General features: G+C 43.5%; 1 protein-coding gene across 3 annotated transcripts; it reads left to right on the top strand.

The window, feature by feature from the left end:
- The first annotated feature begins 1150 nt into the window (after positions 1-1150).
- On the top strand, positions 1151-26767 carry LOC140725343 (alpha-1,4-N-acetylglucosaminyltransferase-like). Of its 3 annotated transcripts, XM_073040690.1 has the most exons (4): positions 4109-4192; positions 10961-11937; positions 16494-16969; positions 25721-26767. In XM_073040690.1, exons 3-4 carry the CDS (start codon positions 16526-16528, stop codon positions 26321-26323), a joined length of 1047 nt encoding a protein of 348 aa, XP_072896791.1. In that variant the 5' UTR covers positions 4109-4192; positions 10961-11937; positions 16494-16525; the 3' UTR covers positions 26324-26767. The 3 variants fall into 3 exon arrangements, with proteins under 3 accessions (XP_072896790.1, XP_072896789.1, XP_072896791.1); XM_073040689.1 differs by lacking the exons at positions 4109-4192; positions 10961-11937 and adding an exon at positions 1151-1190; XM_073040688.1 differs by lacking the exon at positions 10961-11937 and having other exon boundaries at positions 3437-4192.

The raw sequence follows: 26767 nt of genomic DNA, 5'->3' as shown, positions 1-26767 counted from the left end.
TCTTTCCATGTCTCATTGCAAGGAAACTACTCAGAACCCCACACAAATATCCCGTGATCATTCACCATATATCTTCGGTACGTTTCCCTGAGAAAATCTATTTCCAATTGATCCTTACAAGTTCCTGCCTGATATCCTGATAGTTACTTCACATCTGATTAAAAATTCCTTTCACACCGATCATTCTCGCTTAACATTGAATTGCTCCTGTTTCTGCCAGCTCATGTTGTTTTGTTTTCCAACCTGAACCATTATTCGCTAAATCTTTGACCTCATGATATTTGTGATCATCAAAGTGAAAATCCTGAAATGCAAGAAATCTGAAATAAAGGAGATAATGACGGAAATCTTCAGCAGGTTTGGCAGCTTTTGTGGAGAGAGACACAGAGTTAGTGTTTCTGATCAATGACCGTTCATCACAATGGCAACACACACAAAATACTACAGGAACCAGCTTGTCAGGCAGCATCTATGGAGAAGAATAATCAACCTTACTCATCATTTTCTGTTTTCTCATTCCTAAATCCTATTTCTGTTTTCCCATTTTCTATTTTCACATTCCCAGTTCTCATTGAATTCTGTTGATTGGAAATGTTGTCTGAGCTGCTAGCAACACCTTACGTATATTCCATCTGGGTGGCCTCCAGCCCAATGACATGAATATCATTTTCTACTTCTGGTAAAAAAAATTCCCTCCTCCTCTCCTCCTCTTCTCCACTCTGTCCTCTTTCCTCCTCTCAGCTGCCTATCACATCCTCCTTCCTTTTCTCCTGAGCTTCACTGTCCTATCCTATCAGATTCCTTCCTTTCCAGCCCTTTATCATTGCTACCAACCCACTTTCACCTATCACTTAGCTAGCCTCATCCCGCTCCCCACACCTTTCTATTCTGGTATATTCCATCCTTCCTTTCCAGTCCTGAAAGGGTTTCGGGATGAAAGATCAACTCTTTATTCATATCCATAGATAATGCCTGACCTACTGAGACCTTCAGCATTTTGTGTGAGTTGCTTTGTTTCTGCTTTTCATTTACAACCAATAGCTGACTTCCTCTCACCTGAGTTACAAGCAGAGCACACTGGGTGTGTCAGATATGCTAACAAGGTTTGTACTTCAGATATAAAATCAAACAATTCCCGGAACATCCTTTCATTCACACAGAGTGGCATGAGTGAATCCCACTTAAAACAGGTAGGTGCCAATGAATTTTAATATGTTTTCTCTGAATTATGTTGGGATTTCTTTTCATTTTGGGAAAATGTGTTTTATTTTTCATGAACTTAATCTCTTTGGATACCATCAGCCAGTGAGCAAACTGGGGATAGATTCAAATTTGAGCAATTACCTGATCTGTTTTTACAACGCTTGGCAAAGAAAAACATTTTGACCATCAGGAATACTCTAATATCAATTTTGAGTGTTGATGCCCAGACATCACAAAAACAAAAAGCACAAAAAACATGTCATTAAGAAAAAGATGTTTAGTATATTAATATGACTCAGACATAGCTTTGGTTTTGTTTTGTTTTCTTTCACCATGTTTCTCATTAAAAGTATTAAAGAAATTAGAACAATCAGGAGTATTGAAGTAATACTGATGCTTCACTGAATTGGATCATTAATTTCTGGTTTCCATTCTACTTGTACTGCCAGACCCACATTCCCCTGGTATGTTAAGCTGTATTTCAGATTTTCATCATCTCTTTTATCTCTCAAGCACCAAACACAGTCTGTACAGTTAACAAGCCAGTGCAGGTTGGGAGTGGTATGCATGTTTGCCTTGGTAATAGAACATAGAACATAGAATAGTACAGCACGTTACAGGCCCTTCAGCCCACTATGTTGTGCTGACTCTCAAACCCTGCCTCCCATATAACCCCCCACCTTGAATTCCTCCATATACCTGTCTAGTAGTCTCTTAAACTTCACTAGTGTATCTGCCTCCACCACTGACTCAGGCAGTGCATTCCACGCACCAACCACTCTGAGTAAAAAACCTTCCTCTAATACCCCCCTTGAACTTCCCTCCCCTTACCTTACAGCCATGTCCTCTTGTACTGAGCAGTGGTGCCCTGGGGAAGAAGCGCTTGCTGTCCACTCTGTCTATTCCTCTTAATCCCATGGGATGATGGATGAAGATCCATGCCAACCATTTGTGACATCATGACAGCAAATCTTCATCAGAACTGTCCCTAATGCTGTGACTCAGCTGGAATTTTGTGTGATATTTTCAGTGTAGTTGTGGTGAACTACATATACCAGTCTGGACACACCCCCTGATGACTGCTCCTGTGGCTCCTCCCAAAGACCCCTGTATAACGGTGATGGAGGTCTGAGCCCGGCCTCTCAGTCTCCAGGATGTAGTATGGTGGTCACTCACTGCTCGTTCCTTCTTCCAGTCAATAAAAGCCGATACCTCGCTTTTATGTCTCAGAGTGAGTTATTGATGGTGCATTAGTAGTGATAGCTGTGAGAGAGGCTGTCTTTAAGACACAGGCTTTCATGTCAGCTAGAAAAGTTGAAATAAGAAGGTATTTCCTCTGCATGTGGACTGCCAGCATGATCAACAGGTTAGAGATGAAGCGGGGATGGCAAGTAATGACTGTTGAAATCTCTGCCGATGTTGCATCCGGTATCTGAGAGCAGTTAAGAAAAAATCCACTGCAATTGTCAGCGTTAATTCACTGACAGAATCAGAGATAACATTTGCAATCTTAGGATGGACACAGCTACACATTGTTATGATACCAGCCCCCTCCTTTGTGAGAATCGCAAGAGCCCTAGTGAAGGGGGGGTCAATGACCCAAGAGAGAGAGAGACGTGCTGAATAGACACAGGAAATGGGAGAGAGGGAGACGTGCTGAAAACTGCATTCCACCGGGATTTGAAACCTAATTGGGAGGGCAGTGAATTGGGTTTGTAAGTCAAAAATAAATAAATAAATAAATTGGATCTGGTATGCAGGTAGCCAGACGGGAAACCAGCAAAGATGGACGTGGATGAATTTATGAAAAACCCGACTGTGGAGGTGCTAGAGGTGGCCACCAAATCAGACTTGTTAAATTTGGCGAAGGGATTGGACCTCACAGAAGTGAGGTCGTCCATGAAAAAGCGGGAGGTGCGAGGGGCCATAACTCAGTATTACATTGGGAAGAAAGTGTTCGAAGCTGAGGTAGTGGAAAATATCCCTGAAACAGTACCAGCGAGTGGAATGGATCAGCTAGAGTTGGAGAAATTAAGGTTGGAACATGAATTTAAAATGAAGCAGCTGGAAGGGGCTGAGAGAGAAAGGGAGCAGGCGTTCCACATAAAGGAGTTAGAGGTGAAACGGGACCAGGAGCTCCAACTAAAGGCGTTAGACGTGGAAAAAGAGCAGGACCAAGCTGAAAAGCAAAGACAGCATGAAATTCAGCTAAAAGAACTAGAAGTAGCCGAGAACGAGAGGGAACGAGCCGAGAACGAGAGAGAACGAGCCGAAAAGCAAAGAGAGTATGAGGAGAGACGAGAACAGCGGGAACGTGACTTGGAGATGGAGAAGTTAAAGAAAGAGCGAAGAGATCTAGGGTTAGATTGAGAGGAGAGGTTTAATGTTAGTCGGGAGTTGAGGGTAGTACCTCCATTCGAAGAGTCGGATGTTGATAGTTATTTCTTGCTTTTTGAAAAGGTGGCAGTAAATCAAAAGTGGCCCAAAGAGCAGTGGGTGGCGTTGTTACAAAGTGTGTTAAAGGGGAAGGCACAACGAGCATATGCAGCCTTGGCCGTCGAGGAAGGGGAAGCGGAGAATTATGCCAAAGTAAAGGAGGCCATTCTCCGGAGTTACGAACTAGTACCTGAGGCGTATAGACAAAGGTTCAGAAATTTACGGAAAAGGTGGAATCAAACGTATACCGAGCTAGCCTATGAAAAGGGTGTGCTCTTTGACCGTTGGTGCACCGCGGAACAGGTGGACGGGGATTATGGGCGTATCAGGGAGTTATTTTTGATTGAGGAATAAAAAGGGTGTGTTCCGGAGGAGATCCGGATGTATTTGAATGAGAAGCCGAATAAGTCCATCTCGGAAATTGCTAGGTTCGCAGATGAATATGCCCTAACCCACAGGACAAAGTTTTCCTCGCCAAAAGGTTACCCGAGAGACCGTGGGAACGACCGAGAAAGTCCGCCGGCTGAGGCAGAGGTCCCGCCGGGAGCTAGTGGTAAGGTTGAGGGGGAAAGGCCAGGCGGCCCGAGATTTCCGGGCTTGAACTGTTTTAATTGTGGGAAGGGAGGACATATTGTCTCTAGGTGTTTTGCTCCGAGAAAGGAGCCAGAAAAAGGGAGAACAGCGGTCCCTATCGGGTGTGCCGTGGTAATCAGTAAATCGACAAGAGAGCCCCGGGTAGACAGAGTACGAGAAGGGTCAGAGACTTGGCTGTCACCCGGAACCGTGTCCGTGAAGGGGGGAGACCCACCCATTCCTGTCCGAATCTGGCGAGACACCGGGGCGGAGCTGTCGTTGATCCGCCGTGAGATACTAGATTTCGGTCGGAGAAGGGGAATGGTCGCCGTGAAGGGGATAGGTACAAGAATAGAAATGGTGCCCCTACATCAGGTAATTATGGATTGTGAGCTGGTATCTGGACCAGTCGAAATAGGGGTGCCATCAGAATTCTCGAGAACTGACGTGGACGTCCTCCTCGGAAATGATTTAGCCGGGGGGAAGGATAGGACAAGGATGACACGGCTCAAACAGCCTGTGAGGATTGAAGCCCCGCCCCTCGCATCTCCAGTCTGTACCACAGGCGCGAGCATTCGCAGCCTGTCGAGAAAGGCAGCTGAGAAAGCGAGCAGTTTAAATCTGGCCAGTATTGATTTGGCCGAGACGGTCCTACCGACCCTGTACCACAAGGGTTCTGAGGGTGGTAAACCGAAGAGTAGTAATGTGAAAGGGGTTAAGGGAGAGGAGTTAGAACTGCCCCTAGCAAAGAGAAAGGTCCTAGAGGTAGGAAATAAAGATGAGAGATGGAAAAAGCTGTTAAAAGGTCCAGAGTTGGACATGGATGATCTGTCGGGGGTGGCAGCCCTGTTTGAAGAAGTTGAGAGTTATCAAGGTGTTCCCAATAATGAGATGAAGGCAGTCCTAGATGAAAAGGATGCCATTACCTTGGAGAGGTCTGCTGGGTTGGCAGACGAGGTTGTTTCAGCCCGCGAGGTTGAGTTTACTCTGGAAGGGCGTTGCCCAGAGAGGAACTGGGAGGATCAGGGGAATTTAGAATTTGAAAAGGGTACGGGTATTGAAAGCCTGGGAGAGGCAGATGTCCCGTTTGAGTGTGTCCAAGATGTGGATGCACGTGGTACTGAACCTAGTAATGGAGCTCAGAACAAGTCTGAGGTATTTGATTCAGTTGAAAAGGAATGCAGTCCCTGTGGGTCAGATGGACTGGGTTCAGTGAAGACAGGATTACCCCTGGTAATTGGGGGAAGGGAGGGTTCCCAGGTGTTGGTACACGAAGGGGTGGTGAACCTTAAAGTGGAACTCGACCATGGGGGATTAAACATCATTATTGAAGGGAACGGGAAGTTTGTAGTTCCCAAATCGAATGAAGAAAATTTAAAGTTTAGATTGGTGTCAGAAGAAGCAACCAAGCTACAGAAACGAGGGCTTGGTAACTCGGTGCCTGCGCATCGATTACAGGTTGATTTGGAATGTAAAGGTGCACCACCCGCTGTTGTTATTCTGGAGAGCGCTGTGAAAAAGCCGAAATTCAAATGCGGCCTGAGGGAAAGGTTCGAACTGAAACCCATCAGCCTGCATGGTCCTGACAAAAGGGCTAGTCGCCTGGGGAAAATTACAGAATTGGGTGGAAATGGTCTAAGTGGTGTTGATAAGATGACCTCGAGGAACGAGATGGGCGGGAGCTCACCACGCCAAATTACTCAAGTTCCTCACGGGGGGGGGGACGACTCACCGGAAAAGAGGCGACGGTTAATGGGGATGACATTTTTAAACAGCAAAGCAAGTTGTACAGGGTTGTGCCAAAGCCTGTGCATAATAAAGACAGCCCCTTTGGAGACCTGCCTGTGAAGTGAAACGACCGAAACGATTAGTATTCGCATAAACTTTTGTAGATGCACCTAAGCTAAGATCACACCTCCTTAGTTTTGTTGCTGAAAAAAAAAATAGGTGGTTATTGAATTAAAGTCTGATGCTACAAGATTTTTAGTACGGTACGCGATGTTAAGATATTAAAGAAAGGGACACTGTAATCGTTAACCGTTTGGATACTGACTTGAATGTATAACAGTAGTACTCTGTGAAAAGAAAAGCTTGTGTATTGTGGTAGATTCAAAAATCCTGTAGGACTCTATACCACTGTTTTTAACCGCTGGTAAAAAACGTTTAAGAGGGGAGGTGTTATGATTCCAGCCCCCTCCTTTGTGAGAATCGCAAGAGCCCTAGTGAAGGGGGGGTCAATGACCCAAGAGAGAGAGAGACGTGCTGAATAGACACAGGAAATGGGAGAAAGAGAGACGTGCTGAATACCGCGTTCCACCGGGATGCCGAATAAGGCGACCTTGACTATTGTCTCATGAAGACCACGTGTAAAGCCCTCGGGCAAAGTGGGCTGGTAGAGAGAGAGAGCTGGTTGGGGTAATTTTAGCATTAGATCGCTCGCTTGCCTCTTTTTGGCTTTTTTCCTGGGGTTTTGAGGGTGGTGGGAGGGGGATTTTTTCTTTTTTTTTCTTTTTTTCGCTTGCTTTTTGCTTAGTTTTATTTCATGGGCTTATATGAAACTACAAAAATGGCTGCAGTGCTGTGACTTCCGGTTTCCCTTTGAACTTACTTCCTTCTTCCGGGTTCATGAGTTCACTTTTCTTTCAAACCTATATGTTAACTGTAATATATATTGTCAATATGGATAAGACTATTAACTTTGTTTCTTGGAATACTAATGGTTTAAATCATCCGATCAAACGGAAAAAAGTATTCAAAGTATTCCATAGAATGAATGCTAATGTTATTTTTGTACAAGAGACTCATGTAAGGAAGGTGGATAGTCAGCGGTTGTTTAGGTTTTGGAAGGACCAACAGTATCACTCAAATTCGCAAGCCAAAGTGAGAGGTGTTTCTATTTTTATAGACTCATCAACTGCTTTTATACATCATGAAACAATTTCAGATCCGCAAGGTAGATTTTTGCTTATTACTGGTTTACTTTTTAATCAAAAAGTTGTTTTAGTTAATGTTTATGCTCCAAATACTGACTGTCCTGAATTTTTTAAATGCTTATTTACATCCTTTCCTAATCTGAATCAATATAGATTGATAATGGGCGGGGATTTTAATTGTTGTCTAAACCCTTTGATGGATAGATCCAAGCCCACTCAAACTTTTCCGAATAAATCGGCTTCTCTTATTAATCCTTTTATGATTGATTCAGTTATTTGTGAAATTTGGCGTTTTCTACACCCTAATAACAAAGAGTTCTCATACTTTTCCCATGTGTATCATAATTACTCAAGAATTGATTACTGTTTCATTGATCAGCATTTACTTACAGATGTTATGGATTGTAAATATGACTCTATTGCTATATCTGATCATGCACCTTTGAAGTTATCTATTAAGGTGACAGATTCATATATTAGTACTAAAGGTTGGAGGTTTAATCCTGTTTTACTGCAGGACTCTGACTTTGTTAACTTTATTAAACAGCAAATTGATTTGTTTTTCTCAATAAATTCTACAGCAGAGATCTCTAGTGGAATTTTGTGGGATACTTTTAAGGCATATATTCGTGGACAGATTATTTCATATTCTGCCGGAGTTAGGAAACGAACTAATTCTAAAATATTAATATTAGTTGATAAAATTAAGGCAATTGACAAGATCTACTCATTGACCCCTAGTAAAGAACTTTATAAAGAAAGAGTGGAACTTCAAATGGAGCATAGTTTATTATTAACCTCCTCGATTGAAAGTCAGTTAATTAAATCGAAAGCTCAATTCTATACATATGGAGATAAGTCTGGTAAACTACTAGCTAACCAATTGAAAATTGTTTCGGATAAGCGACAAATTACTAAGATTCACAAACAAGATGGTACTTTGACGATTGATCATAAAGAGATAAATAAAGCCTTCCAAGATTTTTATAATTTCTTATATCAATCAGAATGTACTAAGGACTCTTCTATAATGAATGAATTCTTAAGGAAATTGAATATTCCAAAAGTAACTGTTGAGGATAGTGTATTTTTGGACACACCTATTACGGAGTCTGAAATAGAAAAGGCTATTTTCTCAATGAACTCAGGTAAAGCTTCGGGTCCAGATGGTTTTTCTGCAGAATTTTTAAAATCCTTTTCTTCCATACTTTCTCCTTGGCTTTGTAAAATTTTTAAAGATGCATTAAGTATAGGTAAACTACCACAATCTTTTTATGAAGCTTCTATTCCCTTAATTCTTAAAAAAGATAAAGACCCTACTGAATGTGCATCCTATCGGCCTATATCTTTGCTGAATACGGATTTTAAGATTCTTAGTAAAATTTTGGCTATTAGATTAGAAAATATATTGCCTCGGATTATTTCTGAGGATCAGACTGGATTTATTAAAAATCGCTATTCATCTTTTAACATTAGAAAATTAATTAATATTGTTTATACCTCTTCATCTAAAATCCCAGAATGTGTCATCTCTTTAGATGCCGAAAAAGCATTTGATAGAGTCGAATGGTCATATTTATTTAATACATTGCAACATTTTAATTTTAGTTCAAAATTTATATCATGGATTAAATTAATATATCAGAAACCTTTAGTTTCGGTCTTCACCAATAATCAAAGATCCCCTTTTTTTCAGTTATTTCGGGGTACAAGGCAAGGTTGTCCTTTAAGCCCTTTATTATTTGACATTGCTTTAGAACCCTTGGCTATAGCCATTCGTGAATCACCCAATATTTTAGGTATTACCCGTGGGGAGACAATGTATAAGGTATCATTATATGCGGATGATTTGTTATTATATATATCTGACCCTGAAAGATCTATTCCTGCTATTTCTTCTTTGCTTGCTCAATTTAGTAATTTTTCTGGATATAAATTGAATTTTAATAAGAGTGAACTTTTTCCATTAAATATGCATACTTCAATTTATAATCAGGTACCATATAGAATTGTTACAGATTATTTTACTTATTTAGGTATTAAAATTACTAAAAAACATAAAGATTTATTTAAAACTAATTTTTTGCCTTTAATAGATCAAATTAAGCAACTTGCTAATAGGTGGTCCCCACTATCTTTGTCTTTGGTAGGCAGAATTAATGCCATTAAGATGATGATACTACCTAAATTTCTATATCTATTTCAAGCATTACCAATTTTTATTCCTAAATCTTTTTTTGATATGGTTGACTCTAAAATATCTTCGTATTTGTGGCAGAACAAAAATCCTAGGCTAGGTAAAAAATATTTACAGAAGCCTAAGAAGGAGAGCGGCTTGGCTCTACCAAATTTAAGATTTTACTATTGGGCTGTTAATATACGGTATTTGATATTTTGGACACAAGAATCGACTACAGTTGCTGGCCCACAATGGGTAAATTTGGAATGTAAATCTGTGCAAGATTTCTCATTGATCTCAATCTTAGGATCTTCACTTCCTTTTTCGTTATTCAAACGAATAAACAGATAACTAATCCTATAGTCAAGTATACATTACGAATCTGGTTTCAATTTCGTAAATGTTTTGGTTTGAATAAGTTTATGCTGTCAAGTCCTATAATATCTAACTACTTTTTCCGACCATCATCTATAGATCAAGCTTTTCTTTTATGGAAAACAAAAGGTATAACATGCTTTTGTGATCTGTTTTTGGATGATAACATTATGTCCTTTGAACAGTTATCTAATAAATATAATTTATCTAAAACCCATTTTTTTTAGATATTTACAAGTTAGAAATTTTCTATATAATGAACTAAAGTCTTTTTCAAAAGAATGTCCATTGGACATTACAGAAAGAATTTTAGCCCTCAATCCTTGTCAAAAGGGCTTAGTAGCTATCATTTATAATATGATTATGAATGTACAACCAGATATATCAGAAAAAATTAAGAAGGAATGGCAGGAAGAATTGCATTGCCCTATATCTACTGAGCAATGGGAAAAAAAATTATCATTGGTAAACTCATTATCTGTGCTAAACATGCTCTAATACAATTTAAGGTTGTACATAGAGCTCACATGTCTAAAGATAAACTTGCTCGATTTTATTCTTATGTTAATCCAACCTGTGATAGATGTCATTCTGATATTGCTTCGTTGACCCATATGTTTTGGTCTTGTCCTTGTTTACAAAACTATTGGAAAGATATTTTTAATATTATTTCAAGAGTCTTAAATATTAATCTCCAACCACATCCTTTTACCGCAATTTTTGGTCTACCAATGATAGATAAGAAGCGTTTATCCACTTCATCCCAACGAATGATTGCATTTGTTACACTAATGGCTAGAAGATCTATTTTACTGAATTGGAAAGAAATTAACCCTCCAACTGTATTTCAGTGGTTTTCTCAAACTATTTCCTGTTTGAGTTTAGAAAAAATTAGAAGTGTGGTTTTTGATTCTTCAGTTAAATTTGAGGAAACTTGGAGACCATTTATTCAACATTTTCATATGAATTAAATGGTCTGATCCTGAACCTTATTGTTACTATCCTGAATTGTGTGGATGGAGGTTGGGAGTCATCGGCACTACTGTATGTATTTAACATTATGCAATTGCCCATGTTGGTTAGTTTTTAGTTTTTTTTTGGGGGGGGGTTTCTTTTTTCTTAATTCCTTTACATTATACTATGAGTTTGGAGATGTTATGTATTGATTAATACATATTTGATTGTTAATTAATCTATTATGTACTCTCAAATGTTTTGTACTTATATTTTACTTATGTTTTTCTTAAAAATTAATAAAAAGATTTGAAAAGAAAGAAAGAAAGAAAGAGAGAGAGATTGACACCTGCCATCCCGTGAGGAAGTATAAAGGAGGGTCTGGGGGGGACGACCCCTTTAGACGCACCAAGGAGACACGATAGCGATCCCGTCGTAGCGGGAAGCCATTTTGAAGGAAGCCACGTGCGTTAGATTCCGAATCGGGAGTCTGTGGCTGGAATCACGGACAATCGCTTTTAACTAACAACAGGAAAGCCTGCTCTCCTGATTCCACAGCTTTGCTTCGTAAGGACCTGGGCAAGTGTTCCTTTTCTCTCCAATCTCTCTCTCTCTCTCCAACAAGGGAAACCCAGCGGTTCCCAGAAAGCTGAAGCCTGCCGACTTTTGAATGACTGTTATATTCCCAAATGGACAAGATAATATCCCCTAGACAACGATAGAGCTTAATTCTGATTGATCATTACTATACCTGCGCTTTAGATTGAGTATTGACGACGTATGTTATCAAAATATATGTATTAACATTCCTTTTGTGCCCCTTTATAAATAAAAACGTTTAAAAATGGTACCATCAGACTTCAGTGGACCTCTCTATCTTTGCTGGTAAGTGATCCAGTTACGGGATACGTAACAACGTGGGGGCTCATCCGGGATTTGAAACCTAATTGGGAGGGCAGTGAATTGGGTTTGTAAGTCAAAAATAAATAAATAAATAAATTGGATCTGGTACGCGGGTAGCCAGACGGGAAACCAGCAAAGATGGACGTGGATGAATTTATGAAAAACCCAACTGTTAGAGGCGGCCACCAAATTAGACTTGTTAAATTTGGCGAAGGGATTGGACCTCACAGAAGTGAGGTCGTCCATGAAAAAGCGGGAGGTGCGAGGGGCCATAACTCAGTATTACATTGGGAAGGATGTGTTTGAAGCTGAGGTAGTGGAAAATATCCCTGAAACAGTACCAGCGAGTGGAATGGATCAGCTAGAGTTGGAGAAATTAAGGTTGGAACATGAATTTAAAATGAAGCAGCTGGAAGGGGCTGAGAGAGAAAGGGAGCAGGCGTTCCACATAAAGGAGTTAGAGGTGAAACGGGACCAGGAGCTCCAACTAAAGGCGTTAGAGGTGGAAAAAGAGCAGGACCAAGCTGAAAAGCAAAGACAGCATGAAATTCAGCTAAAAGAGCTAGAAGTAGCTGAGAACGAGAGGGAATGAGCCGAGAACGAGAGAGAACGAGCCAAAAAGCAAAGAGAGTATGAGGAGAGACGAGAACAGCGGGAACATGACTTGGAGATGGAGAAGTTAAAGAAAGAGCGAAGAGATCTAGGGTTAGATCGAGAGGAGAGGTTTAATGTTAGTCGGGAGTTGAGGGTAGTACCTCCATTCGAAATTATGCCGAAATAAAGGAGGCAATTCTCCGGATTTACGAATTGGTACCTGAGGCGTATAGACAAAAGTTCAGAAATTTAAGGAAAGGGTGGAATCAAACGTATCAAACCGAGCTAGCCCATGAGAAGGGTGTGCTCTTGGATCGTTGGTGCACTGCGGAACAGGTGGATGAGGATTATGGGCGTCTCAGGGAGTTACTTTTGATTGAGGAATTTAAAGGTTGTGTTCCGGAAGAGACCCGGATGTATTTGAATGAGAAGCCGAATAAGTCCATCTCAGAATTTGCTAGGTTCGCAGATGACTATGCCCTAACCCAGAAGACAAAGTTTTCCTCGCCAGAAAGTTATCCGAGAGACCGTGGGAACGGTAGGGAAAGCCCGCCGGCTAAGGGAGAAACTCAGCCAGCTGCTAGCGGAAGAAGTGAGGATAACAGGCCAGAAAACTGGAGATTTCCTGGTTTGACCTGTTTTAATTGTGGAAAGGTGGGACATATTGCATCTAAATGCCCTGCTCCGAGGAAGGAGCCAGAAAAAGGGAAAGCAGCGGTCCCTATCGGGTGTGCAGTGGTAATCAGAAAATCGGCAAGAGGGTACCGGGTAGGCAGAGTGCGAGAGGGGTCTGAGATTTGTCTGTCACACGGAACCGTGTCTTTGAGGGAGGGGGACCCACCAATTCCCGTACGGATTTGGAGAGACACGGCGGCGGAGCTTTCATTGATTAGCAGTAAGGTGTTAAAATTCGGACCTCAGACGGGAGAGGTAGCCCTGAGAGGCATAGGAAAATGGACCGAAGTGGTGCCTTTGCATAGGGTCCTTTTAGATTGTGAGTTGGTGTCGGGACCAGTGGAACTGGGGGTCCTGCCGGAGTTGCCGGGGGAAGGCGTGGACGTCCTTCTGGGTAACGACCTAGTGGGTGGGGAGATGGGTGCAGCCGTGAAGCTGACAACCCAGCCTGTGTGGGTTGAGGCCCCTCCGTCAGATCCTAAGATCTATCCCGCATGCGCGGTCACTCGCAGCATGTTAAAAAAGGCAGCTGAGCCCAAGAGCAGTTTAAATCTGAGCAGTTTTGATTTGGCCGAGACGTCTTTACCGACCCTGTGCCACGAGGGTTCTGAGGGTGGTAAAACGAGGAGTAGTGAAGTGAAAGAGGGTAAGGGAGAGGAGATAGATCTTCCCTTAGCGAAGAGAAAGGTCCTAGAGGTAGGAAATAAAGATGAGAAACAGATAAAGCGGTTAAAAGGTCCAGAGTTGGACATGGATGATCTGTCTGGTTTGGCAGACCTGTTTGAAGAAGTTGAGAGTTATAAAGGTGTTCCCGATAATGAGATGAAGGCAGTCCTAGATGAAAAGGATGCCATTACCTTGGAGAGGTCTGCTGGGTTGGCAGATGAGGTTGTTTCAGCCCACGGGGTTGAGTTTACTCCGGAAGGGAGTTGCCCAGAGAGTAGCTGGGAGGAGCAAGAGAATTTGGAATTTGAAAAAGGTACGGGTATTGAAAGCCTGGAAGAGGTCAATGTCCCATTTGAGTGTGTCCAAGACGGGGATGCACGTGGTCCTGAACCTAGTCCCGGAGCTCAGAAAAGGTCTGAGGTATCTGATTCAGCTGAACAAGACGTCTGTCCTTTTGGGTCAGATAGACTGGGTTCAGTGAAGACAGGGTTAACCCTGGTAATTGTGGGAAGTGAGGGTTCCCTGGTGTTTGTACATGAAGGGGTGGTGAAACTTAAAGCGGAACTCGAACATGGGGGGATAAATATTATTATTGAAGGGAACAGAAAGTTTGTAGTTCCCAAACCGAATGAAGAAAATTTAAACCCTGCAGATCACTTACAGAGTAAGGCGGGAGCTGCTGGGGCCCCACACACTATTGTTATTCAAGGGTGTGGTGTGAAACAGCAGAATTCAAAATGCTGTTTGAACAAAGAGGGATCGCTTGCAGATCTTAAATTGAAAACTAATAGCATGACGGTTCCTGAAGAGAAAACTAAAGAATTGGGTGGAAATGACCTAAGTCTGGGACACGGTGTTGATAAATTAACTCCTATGAGTTTCCCTCGCCAAACTACTCGAGTTCCTCCCGTAGGAACTCACCGGAAAAAAGGTGATGGTTAATGGGGGCGCCATTTTTAAATAGAAAAACCGGCTGTACGTGATTTTGACAAAGCATGTGAGTAACAAAGACAACCCCCTTGGAACCTGCCTGTTAAGTTGAAATCTGATGCTACCAGCCTTTAGTCAGGTACAAGAGGAAAAAAATATTAAAGGAAGTACCACTGTAATCGTTACCTGTTAAGATGCTGAATTAAATGTATAACTGTATAGCTCTGTAGTGAAAAGAAAAGCTTGTGTATTGTGTTAGATTCTAAAATCCTGTAAGACTTTGTACGAATCCATTTTTAACCGCTGGTAAAAAACGTTTTTTAAGAGGGGAGGTGTTATGATCCCAGCCCCCTCCTTCCTGAGAATCGCAAGATCGCTATTAATTCGGGTCTTGGACCCAGGAAATGAGAGAGAATCCTCAGAGAGACAATGCAACGGATTTTGACCATTGTTTCTTGGAGACACCCTTGTAGATTGCGACTCTATACTACGTGCCAGCTATCAGGGATACATGGACACCCTCGGGCAATGTGGGTTGGGGATTGTATCACCCCACCTTGATTGACATCTACAACTCTGCAAGTCAAGATAAAAAGGGGACTGCAGGAGTGTGGTGAACTACATATACCTGTCTGGGCTGCTCCTGTGGCTCCTCCCACAGACCCTGCTGACTGCTCCTGTGGCTCCTCCCACAGACCCCTGTATAAAGGTGACTGTGGCCTGTTGCCCTGCTCATTCCCCAGGATGTAGTGTTGTTCATTCTTCCAGTCAATAAAAGCCGATACCTCACTTCCTACGTCTCAGCGTGAGTTATTGATGGTGCATCAAGGAGGCTGTACCCTAGCGACGCACCAGAAGGAGACACCATCGCTCATCGCTCCCGTGATAACGGGAAGCTATTCGGAAGCCACGTGTGGTTTGTTTCCCCTAGCCTGGGGAGCGAGTGGCTGATAACACTGAAAAGGACTTCGAACTGACAACGGGGAACCCACGTTCCCGATTCAATGATTTGAGTCCAAAAGGCTGGCAAGTTTATTTTTCTCACCAAAAATCTCTCTCTCTCCAACACGTGAAACCCAGCGGTTCCCAAAAGGCAAAAAGCCTGCATGAACTCGAGAGACTTTGATATTTCCATCGGACAATAATTTACCCCTAGACAAAACGATAGAGCTACTTCTTATTGTTGATTATTACTATACCCGCGCTTTAGATTGAGTATTGACGACATATATTATCTGAATGTTTGTATTAACCTTACTTTTGTGCCCCTTTATAAATAAAAACATTTAAAAATAGTACCATCAGACTTCAATGGACCTCTCTATCTTTGCTGGTAAGTGACCCAGTTATGGGGTTCATAACAAGATCGAGAGAGAGAGAGAAGCATTGATTGCTTGATGATTGGTGACGGTATGATTGTGTCATGATCCAGTGGACGTGTAATGACATGCCTGAGAGCTGACATTTGATCTCTGCAAGTTAGCAAACAATTCACTGAACTAGACCTGTAGCACTTTGTCAGGAAAAGAATGGTATTATCACTGTCCTTTCAGAGAGGAATGCTGCGGGTTCAGGAGGGAGTAGGTTATAGTGAGAGAGGAAGAGTCAGTATCTTGCCCCTACCCTATTTCTCTTTTGTCAAATGTTATTTCCATTGTCTAATCCACATCAGAGTCCACTCCATCCCACCCCTGCACTTTCTAAACACATAAAACTAACTTTTCTCTCACTGCATTTCTGACAATGGGTTTTCAACCTGGATCGTGAGCTCTGTTTCCACAGTTGCATGTGACCGGCAGCTTTGTCTATTTTTATGTTATAAATCCTATGTCTGATCAGCTCAAAACTTTCATGATAACTTTGTCTTTGGGTCCTTAATTCTAGATCCCAATACTTCAGAACAGTAAATGCAGGGGATTCATAATTTGCCAGTTTCTTTTAAACGTGTTTTGTTAAAGAAAAATTGCTGCCATCAATAACAGGATGAATTTGTCTTCCTTTTCTATAAATCTAAGTATGTCTTAGTTCATGTAGTCAATATTGAAAACAGAACATGCATCTTTGTTTTGCAGGAACATTTGACAAACCATCTCAGCTCCACATTATGATCTCCATGAAGAAAGGATATTTCCTTGTCTTAATATTTGCAACTGCAGGCATGTTGTACAGATGCTGGGATTTAGAAGGCTATTATTCCATTCAAAGGTACATGCTTAGAATATTGCATCTAAAAGACGAATCTGGTTCTGAAAAAGATGTTCCTGATCTTGCATTCTTATACCAGAATCCCGGGATTATGTTTGTGGAGTCAACTGACAACGTAGAGCCGACACCATTAATGGTGTGTTCAGTGGAGTCTGCTGCTCTCCGAAACCCAGACAAACCAATCTATTACTTCATGAAGGGATTCAGTGGCAACTTGAGCCAGTATCCACAGCCTGAGTACAAAGGAATCCCTTTGCTCTCCTCAGTGAGGAATGTCACGATTCTACCCTTGAATGTCACTGAACTGTTCGAAGACACTCCATTGAAAAGCTGGTATCAAAAGGTAATCAACAGAAATATCTGATTTTGTTTGGTAAGCTCAGTGTTTGACTCAAATTAACTTGTTTTTAAATGAATGTAGAGCATATATGTCAAACTCAAGGCCCACGGGCCAAATTCGGCCCGCGGTGGAATTATCTTTGGCCCACGAGATAATATCTAATTACTATTAAAGCTGACCCCAGTAATCAAAGCGCCTATGGCATATGATATGGCTAATGCTGAGTTTATTCAGGTACCAGGTTTTCAGGGTTTTTAGTGTTTATTCGGCAGTCTTGCTCGGCAGTCTTCTTCATAAGAAACGGAATTTGTAAAGTGAAACACTTTGTAGTTATAGTAGACACATGAGAGCAGGCTGAAAAAACAGAGGCAACGAAAGCTGCATTCGCACGCGTCCGACTGATCCGGCCCGCATGAAGCTGCATTTTGCTCAATCTGGCCCATGACCTAAAGTCAGTTTGACACCCCTGATTTATTGTAGAGTATCGGTAGGAATGATGGGAAATAAATATCTAGGGCAGAAGTACTGGATGCAGTGAAAGGCATTGCCACATTGACAAACATTGCCTCGCCTATTCTTTACGTTTAAACCAGTGTGTTGTATCTGAGAGCATTTTACTGCAGGCCAGATGTTGGAGGCAGGGCAGACATGCTAATGGACACCAAAGGGAAAGGTACATGGTATATTTTGAGACAAGGCAGTGCTGTACAAAGCAAGTGGAGAAAATTAATGTGATTAAAAATTTAAACTTGACACCTTGGGTCTCAATCGAAGACAGCAGAGATACACTGTACAACAGTCACTTGCCTAATCTGGCTTTGGATTCTCCAGTGTAGAAAGACAAGAATCCTGATGCAGTGCACAAAAATTGGTAGAAATACAGATAATTTGTTGCTTGACCTGAAGGAGCAATTGAGCACCTGGAAGATAGATAAGGAACTTCTATAAATAATGACTTCCCTTCTCACATGACCAAAGTGCAGAAATTTTTCCTCTATGTACATGCAAAGGTGCTGTATGATGGAAGATGATTACTGGTGGTAATAGGTGTTCGAGTTAATTCCATAATGAAACTTCCAACATGTGGTCCAAAACCTAAAGTCAAAAGATGATGGATGACAGTGGGAGCCCACATATCCACACAACTCAGAAAACTTCTTAAAGAAACAGCACACAAGACACAAGTACTGCAAATCTACCTCATAAAGAGTCATAATATCTTCAGTTAGTCACAGCATAGTCCTCTGGAGCATAGAGTTAGTATTTAAATATCTTCCAGCACGTTACAGTGAGTGAATATTTTAGGGAAGTTGTTGATGCCAAGGTCAGTGTTAATGCCCGAACAACAAAGATATGATTTTATTTTGTTTAAGCAACTTTATTTTCAGTGTCTCAGTTCAATACCAGAGGGCCTCCACGTTTTCATCCCACAATCCCCTTTCTCACCCAGTATGTACGTGCGTACAAGGGAAAAAGCACATCCCTACTAAATGCTTACATAGTCCTAGTTGACAGAACTCAACATTCTCCCATCCTTTTTGTGTATATATTGAGAAATATAAGTTAAAAAAATTCAAGACTATTCAAATACCGATTAGGATATGAGAGTTAGTTTTAACCCCTGTCTTTAAAGAGGGTGACCACTTGCAAGACTGAAGGTCCTGATGGAGTACCAGGTAAGGCTCTGAAAACCTGTGCCAACCAACTGGTGGGAGTATTCAAGGACATTTTCAACTTCTCACTACTAAGGGTGGAAGTTCCCACTTGCTTCAAAGAGGCAACAATTATAACAGTGCCTAAAATAATAATGCGAGCTGCCTTGATGGCTATCACCCAGCAGCACTCACATCAACTGTGATGAAATGCTTGGAGAGTTTGGTCATGACTAGACTGAACTCCTGGCTCAGCACACAGTAGGTCAATGGCAGATGCAATCTCAATGGCTCTTTACATGGCTTTAGACCACTTGGACAACCCGAAACCTATGTCAGGATGCTGTTCATCGACTATAGCTCAGCATTTAATACCATCATTCTCACTATCCTGATTGATAAGCTATAGAACTTGGGCCTCTGTACCTCCCTCTGTAATTGGATCCTCAACTTCCTAACAGGAAAACCACAATCTGTGCGGATTGGTGATAATACCTCCTCCTCGCTGACGACCAACACTGGTGCATCTCAGCGGTGTGTGCTTAGCCCAATGTTCTACTCTCTCTATACCATAACTGTGTGGCTAGGCATAGCTCAAATACCATGTATAAATTTGCTGATGATACATCCACTGTTGGTAGAATATCAGATGGAGATGACAGGGCGTACATGAGCGAGATATACCGTCTAGTGGAGTAGTGTTGCAGCAACAACCTTGCACTCAATGTCAGTAAGACAAAAGAGCTGATTGTAGACTTCAGGAAGGGTAAGACGAAGGAGCACATACCAATCCTCATAAAGGATCAGAAGTGAAGAGAGTGAGCAGGTTCAAGTTCCTGAGTGTCAAGATCTTTGAGGAGCTAACCTGGTCTCACCATATTTCTGCAGCTATAAAAAAAGGCAAGACAGTGACTACACTTCATTAGAAGTTTGAAGGGATGTGGGACTACTGCACAGGACTGAAAGAAGCTGCAGAGGGTCATAAATTTAGTCAGCGCCATCTTGGGTACTAGCGTACAAAGTACTCAGGACATCTTCAAGCAGCGGTGCCTCAGAAAGGTAGCGTCCATTATTAAGAATCCCCAGCACCCAAGGATGCCCTTCTCTCACTGTTACCATCAGGTAGCAGGTACAGAAGCCTAAGGGCACACACTCAGTGATTCAGGAACAGCTTCTTTCCCTCTGCCATGTGATTCCTAAATGGACATTTAACCCATGAATGCTACCTCACATTTTTTAATATATATATGTAGCCTCCGTGACCCCAATTGGCCCCCGTTCGCCTAGGGTGAACCACCATCGCCCCACCAATAGTGCAATACGTCGGTGTAAATACGGAGTAATGCCCCCCCCCCAGTAAAAGCACGCAATACAAATATCAGACAATGCACCCAAAAGCGAGTAAATAGTTGCAACTTTGTAGTTTTCTCTTAGTGGTGGGTTAGTAGAAACAGATAATCTAAAGGCACAAATAAATAAGTTTATCAGTTTGTGCACATAATATTTTAATATGTTGTAGCTCACGCCTCCAGTTCCATCCACAACGACCTTCCGAGCCTTCGGCCACCGTCCGAACCACCGACATCCAGTATCTGCCGCCCTGGAACCGCTGTCTGCTCCACACACGTCCGTCCTCCTCGTTCTCCTCCTGAAAAAGACCATGAACTCCCGCTCAGCTCACACATGCAAGATAGCATAACAATTCTCCATTGGTTATTTTCCCCCTTATCGGTAGTCAGAACCCAAACATTCCTGACACAGGAACTCATTACAGCATTACAGAGAAGCCATTTCATTATAACAATACAGAGAAGCCATTTTGTTAGCCTGAACAGTTAACACCACTGTTACGGGTACTGAGAGTCCTACATTCTCCCCCTACTAAATTTAGTCAAGCCCTCATGACGCTCAGATAATTTGCCAACCCTTCCTGCAAAGCACAAAGCCCAACCCAGGTGCAGAAAGCAGTGACATAACTCCCTAAAACAGTGGAGATCACACCCTGTTCCCCAGGTGCAACATAGACCAACCTATCTGGGGGGCGCCTACTTCTCTGATACCTGCGCACTCCCTCTTCTACCTCCTCCACTTCGGACACTACAGAATACTCATGGAAACTATGAGGCGAACCCTCCTGAAAGCGGTCACCCAAACCCTTCTGCACCTCGCAACCCTCTATCTCTTGCTCGGGCCCCACATCCTCCTCACCAATGCCCTGTGCTACTCCCAACAGCCCATCACTAGCCCCCCTTACCCCCTCTAACCCAGTGGGGGAAGGGCCAGTTGTAGCAGTGAACCAGATGTCCAATATGTTGACTCCATCGACTCTTTTTGCTGATCTCCAGAGTCCCGAGCATGTCTAAAAAAGTCCGATTAAACCTCTCTGGCTGGGGATCGTCCTGTGGATGATATGGGATGGTCCTCGATTTCTCAATCCCCAGCATATCCAGTAACTCATAGATGAGCTTACTCTCAAAGTCCTGTCCCTGGTCACTGTGTATCCGTCGGGGAAGGCCATAATGCACAAAATACTTCTCCCATAGCACTCTTGCCACTGTAGTCGCCCTCTAATCCTTGGTGGGGAATGCTTGAACATGCCTGGTGTAATGATCGGTGATGACTAGGACATTCGCCGTGTTGCTGGTATCAGGTTCTATGGCCAGGAAATCCATACACACCAGGTCCAAAGGCCCCGCACTCTGCAAGTGCGACAACGGAGCAGCCTGCACAGGCAGTGTCTTCCGGCGTATGCAACATATGCAGGACTTGCAATACTCGTCGACCTCCGACCTCATTCAGGGCCAATAAAACCAGTCCTTCAGCAATCCATAGGTCTTCTCCACCCCCAAGTGTCCAGAGTCATCATGCAGTGACCTCATCACAACCCTCCGATACTTCCCAGGCAGGACCAGCTGCCAACTCCGAGGTCGGTCCGGGGGTGACGTTACCCGGTATAACATTTGGTTCTTCAACCTCAACCGAGGCCACTCTCTCAGTAACAGAGGCACTGAGCCATGTTGTGTCTTCTCCACCCAGGCCACGTCCCCCTTTTCAACTGCGTCCCAAATAGCGCCAATGCCAGGGTCATCTCGCTGAGCAGCTGCAATTTCCCCAGGACTCAACTCTGGCAGCTGTGGGGTCTTCAGAGCCGACATGTCACAGTCAACTAGGGGTAGGGCATCATCGGATGCCCCCAATGGGTCCACCACACACTCTGGCCGCTCCTTTTCCTCGGTCTGCGCGGTTATAGCAAACTGACACATGGCCTTCACTCCGGATGCAGGAACGCTCTCCCACTCCTCGTCCCCCTCCAGGTCCTCATGCTTCCATGAAGACAGAGCATCTGCATCGACATTCCGGCTCCCCGGCCGGTACTTCAGGTGAAAGTCATATGCAGACAGGGCGGCCAACCAACGATGACCGGTGGCGTCCAGTTTCGCCGAGGTCAGGATGTAGGTAAGCGGGTTGTTGTCCGTCTGTCCCTCAAACTTGGCCCCGTAGAGATAGTCACTCAGCTTATCCACTACCGCCCATTTCAATGCCAGAAACTCCAACTTGTGGCTGGGGTAGTTCCTCTCGGAGGGTGACAAACTCCGGCTGACAAATGCTACCGGCCTCAGCCCGGCACCCTGATCCTGATACAAGACCACCCCTAACCCCTCCCGACTAGTATTGGTGTGTAGCACATAGGGCAACCGGGGTTCCGCAAAAGCCAGCACCGGCCCCTGAATCAGCGTCTCCTTAAGGGACCGAAAAGCCGCCTCACATCGGTCATCCCATCTCTGTCTGAAGGGCTCTGCCGGGTTCAAATATTCTCCAGCCTTCCGTCCTCCTCTCCCTTTCCCTTTCTGTCCCAGAGGGGGTTAGCCATGCAGAGGCTGGTTCAAGGGATGGCTCACCTTGGCATAGCCCTTCACGAATCTCCAGTAATATCCACAGAACCCCAAGAACGAGCACAGAATGCTCACAGTCTGGGGTCTCGGCCAGGTGGTCGCTGCTTTGATTTTACTCGGGTCTGTAACTACCCTGTTCTGTGAGATTATATGTCCAACATACCTAACAAACATCTGGCAAAACGGGCACTTGTCCAGTAAAGTTTTAACCCTTCATCCTTCAGCCGGTTGAGCACCTTCAGTAGCCTCGCTTCGTGTTCTTCCAAGGTGGATCCAAATACTATCAGGTTGTCCAAATATACCAGCACTTCAAGCAAGTTCATATTCCCCACGGTCTTCTCCATGACCCTCTGGAAGGTGGCAGGAGCCCCCAATATGCCTTGGGGCATCCTTTCAAACTGGTAAAATCCCAGAGGACATATAAAGGCCATCTTCTCCTGATCCGCCTCACTCATTGGGATCTAGAAATATCCACTCCTCAAATCCAACACACTGAACCACTTTGCCTCACTCAGACAGGCCAGCATGTCTTTGACCCTGGGGACCGTATACTGGTCAGGGATGGTGCACATATTCAGGGTCCTATAGTCCACATACACATGAATCTTCCCATTTTTCTTCCTGGCCATGACTATCGGGGACACATAAGGGCTGCGGGACTCCAAAATTATCCCAGCTTCCTTCAACTTACACAAATGTTGCCGCACATCGTCCACATCTGCAGGGGCCCATCATCGCGACCTTTCTCGAAATGGGATGTCTTCAGTCACCCGGATGGTGTGGCGAGTGCTCCTGAAACAGCCCAAGTCAAACTCATCAACATCTTCTCCACCATCCTCCGCTTCCAACTCTCTGGCACAGGTGAGGCCCCAAAGTTAAACACCCCAGCGGTCAACTTATCCCTGTTTTCCAATGGTTCTCCTCCTGCGAGCCTCACGGGGGCACTATGCATCACCGTCACTGGGAACAAATGCGCCAGGGGCATTCCTCGTTTAAAAGTGATCTCCCGTTGTGTGGTGTTCCTGATGTTCACCGCCACCCGGCGTGCCTTCACCACCGAGAGCTTCTGTAGCTCAGGCCTCACCAGCACCCCAGCTGGGAATCTCGATTCCCCCTCGAGATCCTCTAGACTGTCCACTAAAAAGGCTTCACCCTCAGGCACTCTGGGGTATCTGGGGATCCCCACCACTCTCGTTACTTCACTGGGCCGTACCACCCTGGGCTTCGACTGGGCACACCATACAGTTCCTCTTTCCAATACCGTGTCCCACCCGTGGCGACCACCCACATCTTTAAAGGCAGCATGGAACACCGGGTGCACTGACAGTCCTCACCCGTCTTCTCCTTGAAAGCCCCCAGGAGTTTCTGCACAATAGGGGTGTTGGTCCCTATCAGAATTGACACAACTCTAGTCACAACTGGGTCCAGGCAAACCAGTGCCAAGGCCTCATGAACCTCAGACACTCCCACCTCGGCCTCGAGGAACTTCAGCCTCATGGACAAATAACCATTGTATGGGTACTGACCAGCACTGATACCCCAAATTTCCAGGGCATTGAAGGATGTCAGGGGTGAATGTGACAAATACTGATCATAGAACGAATAGTACAATAGCGTGACCTGTGACCCCGTGTTTAGTATGGCTTTTGCATCTATTCCCTCTATCCGGATTGACACACTGGATCTGGGTCCCACCAATCCTTCTGGGATTGGCTCTTCTCCACTCAGGGGTCCCGTGGCACATTGCTGGGAACGTGTTTTCCCAGAGACTCCAGGCCGTTCCCTCACTGAGTCTCCTCTAAGTTTCACGACACCCTCATCCTTCATCCTTCAAAAATGATAGGACCCGCTCTCGAAAATCTCCGCCCCCAGCTACTGGCAACTCCTCAGGTGTCCCATCAAACCTTTCCGCTGAGACAATATGCACGCCCCTGTCACTGAGGTCACAGAGATGGTGGCAGTCCCACCACCGAGACGTCAGCACCAATCTGCACTAACACATATCTCTAACCGTACTCAAGCATCGAATTAACACTTTGCCTGAGGTATGCATGTGCACCCCACTTAATACGCAGACATGAGTAAATGGTATGTCCTCGATCTCACATCAGAGTTCAATCTTATCCGAATCCATCTCCCGTCGTTTAAACCGGGGCGAATTACACCATATGTGACAAATTCAAACCCAGACGAGAAACCCCTACAAATGACACCCCAGTTGGCCCCTGTTTGCCTAGGGTGAACCGCCGTCACCCCGCCAATAGTGCAATACTTCGGTGTAAATACGGAGTAATGCCCCCCCAGTACACGCTCGCAATACAAATATCAGACAATGCACCCAAAAGCGATTAAATAGTTGCAACTTTATAGTTTTCTCTTAGTGATGGGTTAGTAGAAACAGATAATCTAAATGCACCAAATAAGTAAGTTTATCAGTTTGTGCACATAATATTTTAATAGGTTGAAGCTCAGGCCTCCAGTTCCATCCACTACGACCTTCTGAGCCTTCATTCACCGTCTGAACCGCCAACGTCCAGTATCCATTGCCCTGGAACTGCTGTCTGCTCCTCACACGTCCGTCCTCCTCGTCCTCCTCCCGGAAAAGACCGTGAACTCCCGCTCAGCTCACACATACAAGATAGCATAACAATTCTCCATTGGTTAGTTCCCCCCTTATCTACAGTCATAACCCAAACATACCAGACACAGAAACCCATCACCGCATTACAGAGAAGCTATTTCATTATAACAATACAGAGAAGCTATATTGTTAGTCTGAACAGTTAACACCACTGTTACGGGTACTGAGAGTCCTACATATATTATTTCTGTTTTTGCACAATTTTTAATCTATTCAATATACATATACTGTAATTGATTGATTGATTGATCTTTTCTTCAATATTATGTATTGCGGCTGCTGGTAATTTAACAAGACTCAGAACACATGCCGATAATAAACCAGATTCTGATACTGATATTAATAGAATTCATAATGCCTTCACTATGTGCCTTTGACAGCAGAAGAGCTGGTGTTCCTCCTTTGTGAGACACCCAACTAGAACTTCCTTTGTAGTTGACTATTATCTTAATTTCCTTTCTCATTATTTCTACATCTATATTTCTCTTCCTGATGCTAAATACAGTTCTTTATTATCACTGAAATACTCAGTTAATGGATTAAACTTTTCTTGTCATTTATACTGTAGGTAAATCCACAAAAAGAGAGGTTTTGGACTCATGTACTTGCTGATGGCTGCAGGTTAGTGTTGATCTGGAAATATGGAGGAATCTACCTGGATACTGACATTATATCACTGAGGTCTATGCCGTTTGATAACTTTACCTGTCCACAAAGCCCAAATGTTTTCAGTAATGGAGCAATGGGTTTCTATCAGAAGCATCATACCTTTTTGTGGAATTGCATGGAAGATTTTGTGACTCATTACATTGGTCATGTTTGGGGTCAACAAGGTCCTCAACTGATCACCCGTGTGCTGAAGAGATGGTGCAATACCACTGAACTAGCCACCTTCATTGGCAAGGAATGCAATGGCATCTCTATATGGATCTCAAAACGTTTCTATCCAGTCCCATATCCAGCATGGCAGAAGTACTTTGCTCCCTGGAAAAAGGAGCATATAGAACAGGTCTTTTCAGATACGTATGGAGCACATGTCTGGAACTTCATGAATAAACACAAGAAAATAAAAGTTGCTGCTGGAAGTGGATCATTAATGGAACATTTCTTCCAGTTGCATTGTCCAAATACATACAAAAATTTAATTCAATCCAGCAATAGTACAGAATGATTTTGGATCTGATATTGTACAATGAATGACATAATTAGGTTGTCAAGAGTGCATTCATTATTAATTCTGACAACTGGATACCCTTCTATTCAATGATTCAATAGAAAGACTAAACAGAATTGAAAACCAATTTCCAACTCCAGTTTTACGTGATGTAACTGGGCCAATGCATGATCTTCTATTTCGCTTTTATAAATTGGAGAAGTGGTCTGAGTGAGTATTGGCACTGAGGGAACAGAAGAATTCACGGCTTCAGTTCTTTTGTATCAATAGTCCATTGACTTGGCTGGAATCTTTATCAAGCTGTTCTTCTGTATCAGTGGCCTTATAAATTGTAACAATTCTGGAAGTTGAACAGTGAACTTGTTTGAACCGCCAGAGGGATGAGATCACTTCTCCCCCTGTTGTCGGGACCAAGTTCCCTCGCCAGCTAAGCTTGAAGAA

The sequence above is a fragment of the Hemitrygon akajei genome, chromosome 3 (assembly GCF_048418815.1).
Source record: "Hemitrygon akajei chromosome 3, sHemAka1.3, whole genome shotgun sequence".
NCBI classification, from domain to species: Eukaryota; Metazoa; Chordata; class Chondrichthyes; order Myliobatiformes; family Dasyatidae; genus Hemitrygon; species Hemitrygon akajei.
This window is presented reverse-complemented; position numbering and strand designations above follow the sequence as displayed.